At 38.1% G+C, this 14,722-nt stretch overlaps 1 protein-coding gene across 1 annotated transcript; it reads right to left on the bottom strand.

Moving 5' to 3' along the window:
* Nucleotides 1–359: 359 nt before the first annotated feature.
* Nucleotides 360–14,656, bottom strand: NOM1 (nucleolar protein with MIF4G domain 1; the record flags this gene model as incomplete). Its single annotated transcript, XM_010176044.2, has 11 exons — nucleotides 360–537; nucleotides 1,544–1,653; nucleotides 2,359–2,490; nucleotides 2,846–2,978; nucleotides 6,458–6,579; nucleotides 7,222–7,389; nucleotides 8,621–8,731; nucleotides 9,264–9,587; nucleotides 12,035–12,230; nucleotides 13,188–13,312; nucleotides 14,516–14,656. Coding segments are annotated over 11 exons (1,740 nt in total), but the record flags the coding sequence as incomplete, so codon positions are not given.
* Nucleotides 14,657–14,722: the final 66 nt, after the last annotated feature.

Genomic DNA, 14,722 nt, shown 5'->3' with positions numbered 1-14,722 from the left:
GTATTCTGCAATTATTTTAAATGAAAGGTTAGAATATGCAATATAGAATGCTGCTGCTGACCAGGAGTGTCACAAAAGAGAAATTCAACAGCTTTTGCAGATACTAACCATTAACATGCATCACCTGTACTACAAAAAGGACGTGACACTATATTCCTTTTCTTCAGAAAGGCCTTGCAGCACCTTCAATTAAAGCTGTAACTAGTATGTACAGGAAAGTAACTGTTTACATAAAAAAATGGGTCCTTTAGAGTAACACGGATCTCCTCATTCTCAATTATTTGGGTTTGAAAGACTAACAAAGCTCTGCATCTTCAGGCAGACCTAGTTTTTCCATATGTTGTATTAGAAAAACAGAACTACAGCTTCAATTTGGATTCTTTTGCTTGCAAAGCCTTGGTTGCTATCTCAACTCTTTCTTTTAACAAGTTAGCTTCTTCAGCACTTTTCTGGGCTTGTGCATTTTTCAATAAGAAGTGGGTCAGGAAAAGTTTCAAGCCTTCCCGTAGAATTCCCAGTTTGGGGTTTTCAGACACTCTGTAAAAATACAGATCAAAAATAGTATTTAGTCTTCTACTGTTTCAGAAATTTTAAACTTTTTTCCTTTATTTTCTTCAAATAGACACATAGGAAAAAAAACTCCAGTCTATAAAAGGAGCTTTTCTGAGGAGGCTTTTAAATTATCAGCACGTTTACATTGGTTTAGCAAAGAGCTCAAACACACTCAACATACAATTAATCTTCAACAATAAAACGGAACATTCGTGCCTTAGACTTGCTTTATGTAAACAATTACATTGCAGCAACAAATAAGGCAAACACCATGTTTGAACTTCCCTGTGTTGCAGCATTGATGGCTAAAACATCACCACGTGATTTTTTTATAACTTTATGTGACATTGCAAGTTTAATACAACAAAATCATGGAACGATATTAGTCAGAAAGGATGTTGTCAGGTCATTTTGTCTGACCTCCTGTTTAAAGCTGGACTAACACCCAGGTGTGGTCAGCTTGCTCAGAGTCTCATCCACTCAAGACCTAAGCATCTCCAAGGATGAAGATTTCCCAGCCTCTCACAACCCCATCCCATATACAAAAATACGATTTTCCAGACAACGTTGATTTAAAAACCAAAACAAACCTTTCCCTCATTAGCATTTATTTACTTTTCCTTCTTACACTAAAGATACCTTGTAGTAAAGACTGCTGGTAGAGTGAATCCCACTGCACACAGATGGTAAAGCAATAAGGAGAGCAGGTAATTACAGAGCTCTGCATGTGAAAATTCTATGACCAAATGATACACTGAGTATCTGAAAGCCTTATTCTGTAGAACACTTCCCACAGCTGTATCTATCTCAGAGCCTGCACTAACACACAAATGATATGCTGCCCCCACTCACCCAGGAGAGCTCACTCTTTAGGGGATGGATGGCTTATCTTTGGAAAAGGCACTGTATAATTGCAAACAAAATAAGCAAACTTCTTATATTCTTAATTACTACTCACCACGGGTTCCCCGAGATCTCTCTGATCACTTACCTCACAAAAATGTCACTAAGTTCTTCAGCATCTGTTTTGATTAACAGCATGCTTAATACTTGTCGCAAGAAACGGACTTTGGGTTTATCTAGTTCGCTGAATTCAATTACCTAGTGGAGAGAGGGGGAGAATTAGATTAATTCAAGTATTTCAAACGGCTGAATTCTCTTCTAAATGAACAGCTTTTAGCACACCAACTGGCCTCCCATATAGACCCAGCATTAAGTTTGGCACAGAAGACTTATCTGAGAATGCTGCCTCCAGAAGCCAATCGATAAGGAAGCAGATAAGTTTCTCAGGAATAACCTGTCTACTAGTACCAGAATGACAGATATAATTTCTCAATCAGATAAATACTTCAGAAGTACCTAGGACAACCCGTATAATTGCCTGTTTAATACATTTCAATTATTCTTCTAATTAAATGCTGTGGACTCTCCATTCTGAAAACCTAGTGCTCAGTAGATTTCCTTCTGGTTTAATATAAATCAACATCAGCTAAAAAGCAGAGCACAGAATCCACTGACAAATTCTGTTAATGAAGGAGCCTCAGTCCCAACTCAGGTTACTCTACAGACATAGACATAGAATTGTAGAGTTTCTGTATGTCTGGTCACCATAGGTTCCCTTTTCCCCAAATGACAGCATTACTGTAATAAATGAGATTAATTTAATAATTTTAGAACAAGTTTTGTCTTAGCTTATGACCACAAATAGCTAAAGTACAAGCTAGGTAACAGAGAAAATACATTTTTCCACAGAACTAGCAAATGCAAGGAAAACACAAAAGTATTTTGAAAAGAAAACACACCAACCTTGAGAACTGAAAGTGGCAATGATTTTGTCCTTATCAGGTGAGCCAACAGTGAAACCAAATTGGAGATGGCAGTGGCTGACAGGTTTTCTAAGTCTCTGATTTTGTCCCAAATACTAAACTGAAATGTCACCTAAGTGTCAAAGGAAAAAAAAAAATCCTGCAAATCAAGTGACTTTTTAAACAACTAACAAGATAACAAAACCTTTCAACCTTCTATTCTTTATGAGTCCTCTGTTACTTAACAGAGATGCTTGATCAGACTGTTCAGTTCTTTTAAAATGCGTAAAACAGAGGAAAGCAAACCTTCCAGTAGTTATTTTATTTCCTATTCAGATCTGACCATGAGTATGCCTTACTGACTGCACAGCTATACCAGCAGAATTTTTCATCAGGATCAAGATCCTAACAGGCATTCTCAGGTTTTTAGTAACTGTTCTAACCACAATAATGATGCTAAAACAATGTAGAAACAGTTTTTTATTCACCTGAAATCGTTTTTCATATTCACAAAACTTGTCAGCCAAAAATGCATAGAAGGGGTTATAAGTCTTCTCCTGTAAGCAGCAGTAAAGGATAACATGAACTATTTCTCTCTCCTGCTGATTTTTCAGTCCAAGCCTACAATTTAGCAAGAGAATGAGAATCATTTAGTAAGGAAAAAAAAATCACTGCCACAAAGAACAACCTACAGTCAACATCTGAGATTAATACTTACAAAAAATCCCAAATCACACATTAAATTTTACTGGTTAGAAAGTTCTTACAAAGTCTTTAAAACACTGAATGGACTCAAACCCTTAAGGCTGTGGGCTAAATCAGTATCCTGGTCGGGCAATACAGAAATGCTACAGAGTTATCAGTGTTAAAAGAGTGGCTGCAAAAGCAAGATTTCAACAGACAGAAGTGGAATGATACCAGTATAACCACCCCCTGAGGAAGGAAAGGTAGCCCACTCCATGTTTAAAGCTCTCCATGAAGAAAAACAGAGGAGAGAGCACTGTCATCATGGAGTCTTGTGCATTTGAACACAGCAGTAGTACTGCAGCAAGCACTGCTGCGTGGTGTACCGACACAAAGGTTAAGGAGTGAAACAACAACTGTAGGACCCTGCTGCAGTCACCTCACATTTGTACCTATGGCCATGGGAGGAAAAATGGCCTTTGGATCAGTGTAAGTTGATTTAGAGAAACATGTCCAAGGCTCTTCACTTCTGTGGCACTTACACTAGGGGTAAGAAAATATTTTAAGATGCTTTTCATACTTAGTCAGTGATATGAATCTTCTGATCTCTAGGTCAACTTCACAGTACATAATAATTGAAATTCATTATTGTTTGACAGCAGCCTAAGAGGATGCAGTCAGTGATTTCAAAGCACCTTAAAAAAAAAAAAAAAAAAAAAAAGCCTGAAGAAAACAGTATCAATGAATACTTCTGTTGGCTGCCTCAGAATAAAGGCCAGGGACTGAACAGCCTTCCCACTTGAACAGCTGACCAGTTTAAAAATCGGGCTGAGACACTGTGGCAGGGAATGGTAACTAACTCGCAATGCACCTGTTCTGTGAATAATATGATTTAGCTTCCAGGGCTGCCAAATGCTTGGCAGCATTTAAACCAATTAAAATGAAAAATGCTTCGTATTATAATCTGAAAAATGTCAAACAAAATTTTTTTCATTGCTTCAAGCTCAAGTTTCATATGGCATTAGTGTAACTCAAGTGCGTTTTCTAACGAAGTTTGACTCCACTGGAACTTGCTCTAACGTCTGTAGAGCAGTTTGTTGCTGCCTAATTCTAGTGTCCCTCGTTTGTATACACCTCCAGACATCTGCCATTGCATTTGATCAGACACATACCAGATTAACAGGGAAAATACTGTCTTTCAGCCAAAACCCCTCAGAATTTAAGGTTTTACAATAGGAAAATCTGGGATAATTTCTAGACTGATTGCTAATGAGCAGTGAAAACTTAGAAATCTGCTTCTCCAAAAGAGACCAGCACTCTAAGTGCTGTGTCTGTGATATAATTTGCTTGCTCTCCCATCAGCCAAGTTCTATCTGATTTTATTGCAGAGCAATGAAAGGTTGGGTTCTTTTTTTTTTTTTTAAATACACAGGTTTTTAGCCACTGGACATGCATTTAATAGATGACTTGTGAAGTTACACTGCAATCACTAATTTGGCACACTCTCCTTTTCCTTGTTCATCAGCACTTCTATCACAACTTGCTTATTTAGGAAATATTCATGTTGACAGAGAGTTGTGACCAAGTAAATCAGTACTTTGATGTTCAATTTTATCTTTTCAGACCCAGCATTACTAAACATCTAGAATTTAAGAGTCTTTCACTGCTGAGCTTCACCATAAACCTCTACAGATTTCATAAGCCTGATAATCTTCGATAAAGACTATGAAACCACTTCACCTACTAAATCATTCATGAGTTACAGTATTCCCATGGACTTGTATGTCTTGATAGCTTTTAAGAATCTCCTGCTGTATATGGGATAACTGCCTCTGAAGGAGGTTGCTTATCACCAGCAGAAGCCTGCCTCTAAATAGGTTAGTTATCACCAGCTGATGAAATGGATCAAGTCTCACTCTCTCCTCTTCGTCTCCAGTGATGTTCCCAACCCTCCATTTATATTGACACTTCTGCAATCACAAGCTGAGCCGCTTCAAGGAGCGTTCTGGCTTCAAACTAATTACTTTCTTTTGCTCTAAGGAGGAGCAAGACAAGCAAAACTACAGCAGCCTGGATTTAAAATGGTTTAAATTACCATTTGACCACACCTCAACTCTGCCAGAAACCTAGCAGTAGATGAATCAACAAGCACAGTTAAAGTATTTCTTTATATATTTCTCAGGAGACTGACATCAAACATATCAATATAAATTCCCATACGCTCTGGAACACACGTTCACAGTGAAGTTAGTTCCTTCACTGACAATTCTGTGTACTTCCCATCATACTCTGCCAGATGTGGGCAGATTTGAGAATTCCTCTCTCTGAGTTTGCCTGATAAAAATCAGTATCAACACACACCAGGCAACCTGCAGACAGTTTTTCTGCCAAGCCTGTTTGTATACAGATTTGTATACTAGTTTAAATACCATGGATGAGAGTCAAGGATCAATTTGCAAATTGAGCTACCACGTCTTGACAAGAACTGCAGCAGCAGCAGCTAATTTCTTTTAATTGAACAAGCCATATTAAGATATTGGAATGACTCCATTACAGTCTTAAATCCAAGCTGTGTTTTGCAGAAGTGGCATTTAATCAAATATTATTTGACTTGATTACAAAGTCTGTTTTGGTTTGGTTAGCAAATTAAATAATTGCATGCCATCTTGGTAAAACAATTCCCTTGAATTACAAGGCTGTAGTAGAAAAGTTCAGACCTGATCTCTCCCCTCCCACTTAACATAGAGTTATAATTAATATTCTGACAAACACAAAGAATAGCTTAGTTTGAGCCTTCCCCTGATCACATCATCTTCTAAAGAGTTGTTTGCCAAGTGGTAAGGAAACTGGTCTTAACATGAAATGTGATCCTGGAGCAAATCCAAAGCTAATAAATTCTGCAAGAGGGAAGAAGAGGTGCTACAATGTCACCAGGTCATGCAAGTATGGACAGAGACCTACAAGATGGCCTAACTAGGTGGCAAGAAGTACAGGAAGTGGCAGTAGTACAAAAATCCAGCAACAAAACCAAGAGATGTTTGGAAGGGGGTTCTGGTAAGGAAGCAAGCCTGCAACAGACTTCCAGCCACTAGACCAGCATAGACACCTTCAACACAAAAAGATACAGGCTCCTTAAGTCACAAGATGCTGTAAAACACAGTTACAGACATGAGTGACAATAACAGGGGCTACTCCTTTCTTTACTCTGACTGCCAGTCAGTTCTACCTGCCCCCTACCAGTCCTTACATCAGGGTTTGGTCCCCCTCTTACCCTTTTACTCTACATGAATCCCTAGCTATGCACTTCTTTTATTGTGTTATCAAACTAAATGCTCTTAAGTCAAGACCAGCAATGTTATTTTTCGAACCCAGCTGCTCTTAGTTCTAGGCTGTCTTCTGTGCTAGTCTGTACTTACCCGAGAAGCTTTTCAAAGGCATCCAGGAAGTCTTCACTTGTCATCAAGACACAAAAAATACTTCTTCTGATATCAGTGTTCATCCTTTGCTTACGAGCAAGCTCCATTATTTTTGAACTCACCTGAAAAAAAAAACCAAACAAATGCTATTTTACTTAGGCTTGCTTTAAGAAAGCTATTTCTGTGCAGCCTTGAATAACATAATTAATGAAGATCTCCAGTAAACTATGAAGCACCCATCCAAAGGTCCTGAGCTTTTGTCCAGAGACACAGGTGTCATCAGGAGCTTTTTCAACCAGGGAAATATATTTTAATGTATTTTAGTTGTGCCAATTATTTTTAAGATGTGTTTCTCTAAGTCACCACGACCACCTCATCACACTACTTTTAGAATCAGCTTAGATATATGCCACCCACAGACAGACACCACTACCTGTCAGAATTCATATTAGCAAATCCACTTGTAAATCAAGTCTCTTCTTTCACTTACATAAGTTACTTTTGCAGTTACACAGGATAAGAAAAAACAAGCTATACCATAATATTCTGTGATTCTGTGACTTGTAGTAACAGCTCTTACTAAGTGCAAAGTGCAACATTTTGAAAAATTTAAGGGCAGAATTTAGTCCAAAAGCTTAGCCTTACAAGGGTTGGTGAAGGTTTTTTGATGGACTCTAAAATTGACTTACTTACCTGTATAAAGAATAGTCAAAAGATCACAAACACTTGGACTTACAAATAGCACTGCTTGAGATTGGATTTACCTTTCCTATATGCAGTTTTTGCTCAGTCTTGCTCTTCGTATCATCAATCATTGGTGCTCCACTCCAGGATGACCCTACAATCCACCAGCGACCAATCTGATCAGCACTGAGGAGAGATTCCAGAGAGACACGGAGCTGAGTTTCTTTTCCAGAACCACTGTTGTGAACCTTGAATAAAAAAATACAAAAAACCCCAAACCTTTTTTTAGTTGAAGCTTCCTTTTTTCTAAAAAAAGAAAACAACAAATACTTTAATTACTCCAGAAAGGTCTTCATGTGTTCCTCCCCAACCTTTAATTTCAGACAGCAACCTGAAAAGAATTTACAAGTTTCCCATATGCTCTAGTTTCTCAAATAGAAGAAGTTGCTTAAACCTATATATATTTAGAAGGTCTTGTTTGTTTGTTTGATTTTTTTTTTTAAATTTAAAAAAAGGAGATAATAAGTTAAGAAGTAGCCATCTTCCAATCATAAAACTTGATTAGAATTCAGATTTGATGCTAACATTGAAAATCAGTTGCAGCATCTTACACTCCGGTCATGATTTTCTTTTTGAACACTTGCAATCAAATAAAATGACATGACAAACTGGCTTTTGCACAATTCAAACAACTAAAAGTTTAAATTATTTGAGCAACATAAGAATTTTCAACAAAAGAGTCTAGAATTATACTAAGAGGACTGTGAAAATTTAAGACAGGAAATTCCACAGAACTAGGTTACCTAGCTTATTTTTGCCTGGCCTATTATCACCGACGTGCACATCCTGCACTTACAAACTTCTGACGAATAAGATGCTCTAGGTGTGGTAGACAAGTGGTATCATTTTCAGGTTGGAGACACATGGACTCTAAAATCAGATTCAAGTCTTGTGAAAACGCATTAGTTCTCAATCCAAAGAGACTATTACTTTCATGCATTTTACACTGGGTTGTTCTAGAGAAACTGCCCTTTCTCTGTCAAAAAAACCCCCAAAAAAACTCAAGAAAGAAAAAATATCCAGGTTTGCAGAAGTGTTAAACTTCCCAAATAATTCTGATGAAGTTAGGAGAGGGTGCCTGCATCCAAAAATCTACGGAAAAAAGAACTTGTCATAATGACTCATTTCTTCTGCACAATCGTTAAACATCCCACAATCTCTTTTTCAAGTGTAAGACTTTGAGGCAAAGTCTTTGGCTAAGTACTATGTCCTTTCCCAAACTGTTCTGCAGAAGGCTGTTTGACTGCTGACTTAACTTGGACACAGGATATAATACTTTATGATCTAAGAAGTGATTTTTGTCCACAAGAGTTTCAGACTGTTAAATGAATTAACATAGCCCACCAAGCTGACATAAAATACAAATAAGTACTTATGGTTTCAGAATAGCTACGCTACATATGTCAAGAAAGTTCTCACCAGTGTTCTTTGCAATTTACGGAGTTTTTCAACTGGTTCAGGATCGTAACCAGGAATCTTACGCATGTCATTGTTCCTTAGTGCCAACATAGTCTCGAGCATAAAACGAATCTATTGAGAAAAGAAATATTTCTGTGGATTATTTGATGTAAGTTTATTGAATAAAGTAGAGAGTGTACTTTGAAATTACTATTCCATGAGAATAAGCAATTCAGCTGTCAATATACATCAAAATTTAGATTACATGAATGCAGACACAGAGAAAGATGTTCACTTTAACTCCTATTATATTAATTTGTGCTTAAGCTTCAATTCAAAGCTTAATCTGCTAAACACCATGACTCAGTGACCATATTTTGAAGCGTGCAAAGTATCACGAAACAGAAGCACTGTCCATTGTATGAGACACAAAACAGGCCAAGTCTCACCCATTACAAGCATTTTGGTGCCTGTGTCCTAAGAACGAATAGAGGAAGACAGACAAGAAGAATGCAAATAACTGAATGCAAGAAGTGAATGCTAATGTTAAGTTAGAATCTAAATAGAGTGTAGCAGAAAACATGATGGTAAATTAACACATGTATCCAAGTGCTTATCAAAGTCTATTCAGAATGGAAAATCTTCACAACACACACACACATACCCTAGTCTGATCCTGGAGTTTCTTCTCTGCTGTGTTTGCTTTCCTCTGGGCTTCAGTGATCAGTTCCTTCAAAGCCAATGCATCATCTTTTCTTAAGGAAAAGCCCACGTTTTTCAGTAGAAACAAAATCAACTCAATCTCTTTTTCAGTGAAAGCGCTAACGAGCTTTTTCAGAATGTCAAAGATCAGCAGGGAGTGAACCACATGGAAGTTATACAGATGAGCAATCAAGGCAAGCAGATTTTCACATTCTTTCCCTTCAGCATCACTTTTACAGAGTTCATCAAATTTCTTCACCACAGCTTCCAAAAAGTGAGCACCGACCTGGCAATAGTTACATTAACGGGGGGGAAAAAGAAAACCAAACAAAAAACAATCTAGCAGTTAGCTCTAAGTAGATTTTACAGACATCTGTAAAACATTCATTTTTGGGGCACTGCCACTACTAATTTTAAAGAAGTATTTTTGCTCTTCTCAACCAATATGGATGTTCTACATTTACATATACAAATATCTGAGTGGTGTGACATTTTCTTAAAGTCTATGTTATTTACACTTCATATATGCCACCCGGTTGCCTTTTAAAGTGTGTGCAAGAAAAGCAAATGTTATGAACTTACAGTACACATACATCAGAATTTGTTTACATAATTTTAATGGACACATAGTAGCCCCTTCCCAGCTGTCAGGCTAGCATGCTGTTACTGATAGTCATTCATCCAGTAAAAGCTGCATGTCAAAAACCAAATGCATCACAGAGTTCAGCATTTCAGAATAAAATCCTTAGCAAGAGGGTAAAAAATAATGTTGTAAAATAACTCCCAACCTACTAAGTTTTCACAGTTGCTAAGCATGAGCTCAGGCTGATTTTGAAGTGGGGATAAGCCTTAGCCATTTGTCAGTGGTACAGCTGGGAAAAGAAATTTTGGAATCTCTATATTTCTGAAGAGAGAAGTGATGCTAAAGCCTGGAATTAGAAATTACAGGTACGTAATGAACACATTACTACTAAACAAGATACCTCTGTTCTTATGGTGCTAATATTTGATGATCGTTCTTACAAAAACCAGAAGTCCCAGCAGCAGTACTGACTTGCACTCCAAGCCTTGGCTAGCTTAAGTTCTAACTATGCAATGATCATATTGCACAAATGTATAAACACAGTTTCTGGAATCCCAACTTCTGCATTGCTCATGCTAATCTTAAATGCAGCTGTGCTATCACACTTCCGTGTAAAGCTTATTCTACGTGTATTTTACAGAAAAAATAATGGGGCTTATATTTAAATATTACAGTCTTAGATTCAAAGATGGTGCATGACAGTAGTACAGAAGACAGTCTGGGTATCATCTATTGCTAATACCTATTATTATATCTAAAACCTATTACTAGGTATTTTGCAAATATATGTACTATATATTATATACTATGTATTTTGCAAATACCTAGTATTTGGAAAATCAACTTCTAAAAAGATTGTGTTTCTCTTCTTCAAACACCATGGTAAATTACATTTTATTTGCAGTCAGAACTGCCTTTCAAGCAGCAAAGAGGAACAAAAAAAATAGTTTAATGGCAAGGCTGCATGGAGAAAGCTGCTAGAATTGCATTCATCTGATATTTAATATGGTTTTAGAGAAAGCATTCAGGTCACTATATGACAAACTGAAGAACCTGCATCAATACATCTTTTGCACTGAGATGCAGAAAGAAAATGTAACTTGATGGGAACATGGTCCTGGAACATCTCAGTTTCCTAAAAGACATTTCACTGAAATTATCTAAAATCTTCTCTTTCACATCAGTAGTTTCAGTTTGTTCTTAACAGTAAGCAAGATATATTTATCTCAATCATTCATCAGGTTTAAAAACACAAAAAACCCTCCAGAATATTTGCCATACTTTTTGAAGTTTTTTTAATATTCTGGAGTAATTTATATACCTGGTTAATTCCACTGATGATGTGCATGATTTGGACATAAAAAAAGGACTTTTTACACTGATATAAAAGGATTTTTGTAACTGCAGTGCTTTCCTTATCTGGATACACATCGTTCACCAATACCCTCATATACCCAAGAGAACAGAAATGGATTAGTGTAATTAAAGAGGAGAAAACTCTCTTAAGAAAAAAAATCAGTTTTATTGATGCAGAAAGATTTTGAGGATAAAACCTCATGCTTTATTAATGACCAGTAGTCATGGTCACTAATTTCCATGGAGGTCATTATTTCCTGGAGGAAATAATCAGATAAAGCAACAGACTTGGTCCTTTTCCCTAGAGAACACCTAGCTAATAAGCTACAAATACTGCTGAAATCCAACTACAGATCAGAGAATCATAGAATCATAGAATGGTTTGGGTTGGAAGGGACCTTAAAGATCATCTAGTTCCAATCCCCCTGCCATCAGCAGGGACACCTTCCACTAGATCAGGTTGCTCAAAGCCTCATCCAGCCTGGCCTTCAACACTTCCAGGGAGGGGGCATCCACAACTTCCTTGGGCAACCTGTTCCAGTGTCTGACCACCCTCACAGTGAAAAACTTCTTCCTAATATCTAATCTAAACCTCCCCTCTTTCAGCTTAAACCCATTTCCCCTTGTCTTGTTCCCCTTGTCTTTAAACCCTTAAACGAATTTCCCCTTGTCTTGTCCAGATGCTTTTTAGTGATACACAATCAAAAATTAAAAGGTAATTAAAACAAAATATAAACGAAGAAACTCTATTATAGGCATTATTAAACAAAATTAGTCCCAACCACAAGAATTACCTCAATTCCGACATTATGATGAAGAATGCTGACCAAAAGAACATGCTCCATCAGCAATCTTGCAGGCATGGCAACTGCAGTAACACAAGCATTCATGAGAATATCTGTCAGAGTTTCATTCATGTCCTTCCTGCTGTTGGCCATGTAGAGCTCCTCCATCTGTCCACTAATGGAGGACAAATTCGGTTCACTCAACCTATTGAGAAACAAAATCCAGTGTTCACTTTCTCTTCTCTTTACACAGTTCCACAATTTTCAGTTTACTCAATAACCTATTATTTTTAGAGAAACTAGCCTGGCTTAAGAATAAAGATTTAAAAGATGACTGGAAGGGACCTTTTGTATTTTGCTGTGTTCACTAAAAAAACCCAGAAAAAACCAACAACATATGTTTAATTCTGCGGTTTTCTTGCAAAACAGACTAGCAGCAGTATTTACAAAGCACTGTCAATGCGCCTACCATCACACTGAACAGACTTACTAAGGAAAGAGACTTTGTTCTTAGCAGTTGAAACTATGGCATATCACCGTCTTTGGAGAAATTAATTATGAGAATACCACTTACTTTTTTCTAACGTATAAGGGATATCAAATTCTAAATGACTGAGCAAACTGCATACTGTACTTTTCATTTTACAGATAACATCGATAAAATAAAATGCCAATAAATTTCTTATTTTAAAAATATTCTAAAATTAAAATTGATGAGTGTTAATTACTTTTTATCTTCTTTAGTACTTTAAGCTATGAAGTGTTGCTCCTCCTCAGTTGTAGTCTTAGAGACATTTAACTTTATTTAATTAAAAAAAGGAAAACATGCTTTCTGGGGGGGAGTTATAACTCCCACTATAACTTTTTTTTTAATAGGCATAATCCCAGCTGATACTTAGTGAATTATGCTAAGCACTTGCAGGCAAGTGCTGTGTGGAACTCAGCCCAATCTTAAATTTATTTTCTAGATTTTTCAACTTCTATAATGACCAACTTTGAAGAATTTATATCAACAAAGACAATTATTATTAAGAATAGCGGACATGATTGCCAACTTAAAAGCAGTTTGTGAAGAGAAAAGTCACATCCTTGCCACTTTCTTTGAATGATGAGCACTGTCACATTGACTCAGAAAGATTAATGATTTTCCTTATCACATTACCTATTAATGAGACCATTCACCATTTTCTTCAGTCTTCTCAGTTCTTCTCTTTTCTTGTCATCTAGTGTGTCCTGAGCTTTCCTTACTTGAGGGGGAACATACTTCGTAGCACTGCGATTATGACTCTTACCAGGAAAAGAATAAAGCAAGATACCAGATGAGACTAGTATCTTAAATATTTGATCACAAATATATATTCCTAGTTAAGATAAATACACCAAACTTTTAGTTAAGTATGTATTTTATAATCTAATAACTAATGCCAAAGGAACAACTTCATACAGAAAAGACACATGCAACAAGTTACCACGTATGACCAACTTGACGGCAGCAAAACCCCTCTTAAGATTAATTTTTCTTTAAGTTATTGTTATTAAAACCTGACATCTTAGGTCTTGGTTTTATCAGCTGCAAATGTACTATTGCTATAAGTTAGTGCCATGCAGGCTAAATGATCCATTTGGCCACCTCTCCTCTGCCCATGCTACAAGGCATAACACAGGCAGAACCTCTGGGGTCATCCAGAATCATAGAATGATTTGGGTTGGAAAGGACCCCAAAGATCATCTAGTTTCACCCCACTGCTGTGGACAGGGTTGCCAGTCACTAGATCAGGCTGCTCAGGGCCCCATCCAACCTGGCCTTGAATGTTCCAGGGATGGGGCATCCACAACTTCTCTGGGCAACCTGCTCCAGTGTCTCACCACCCTCTGGCTGAAAAAATTCCTCCTAATATCTAACCTAAATCTCCCCTCTCTTAGTTTTGAACCATTTCCCCTTGTCCTGTCACTATCTGCCCATGTAGAAAGTTGCTCTCCCTCTTGTTTATAAGCTCCCTTCAAGTACTGGAAGGCTGCAATGAATTCTCCCTGGAGCCTTCTCTTCTACAAGCTAAACAAGCCCAGCTCCCTCAACCTTTCTTTGTAGCTCTTCAGTTTCCAACAGATACTAATGTATCCTGTATCCTCTCTTTGCTTTTCATGGAAGGGCTTAATCATGTTCTTAAACTCTAAAGCTGAGGTAGTTCCTTTTATTTGATGATCTCGTCTACAGAGACAAGACCACATGCCTTGTGCTTTAAGGTGTTACCTGCCAGCACCCAGATTTGGGGGAACCCAACCCTCCACCCCGAACAGGGGTCCCTATGTCTTGTCAGGCCTCTGCAGCCAACACTGTTGCTGAGCCTGTTGCTGGTGCTGTTTTGACCCATGACAACACTCTGCATGGCCTGACCAAGCAGCAAACACCTTGTGCTTTACACAGGTGATGCCAGCTCCGCTTCAGCTTCAGGCTGTGGCACGTACTTAGAGAAGAGGCGAACACCCTACCTCCTCCTCCTCGCCCGGGGGCTCGCTGGCCTCGGGCACCCCGCCGTCCTCGGGGGTCGAGGACGAGCTCTCGCTCTCCCACTGTCCTTCCACATCATCCCCCTCCGAGGAGTCTGAGGCGTCCGCCGGCTCCTCCTCGTCCTCCTCCCGCGGCGCCGGTGGGGCGGCCTCCTCCTCCTCCTCGTCGCTGGTCTCGCACAGCCTGCT

Source organism: Antrostomus carolinensis, unplaced genomic scaffold (assembly GCF_000700745.2).
Source record: "Antrostomus carolinensis isolate BGI_N321 unplaced genomic scaffold, ASM70074v2 scaffold42279, whole genome shotgun sequence".
Lineage (NCBI taxonomy): Eukaryota > Metazoa > Chordata > Aves > Caprimulgiformes > Caprimulgidae > Antrostomus > Antrostomus carolinensis.
The sequence above is the reverse complement of the archived record's forward strand: the minus strand, read 5'-3'. Positions and strand labels throughout refer to the sequence as shown.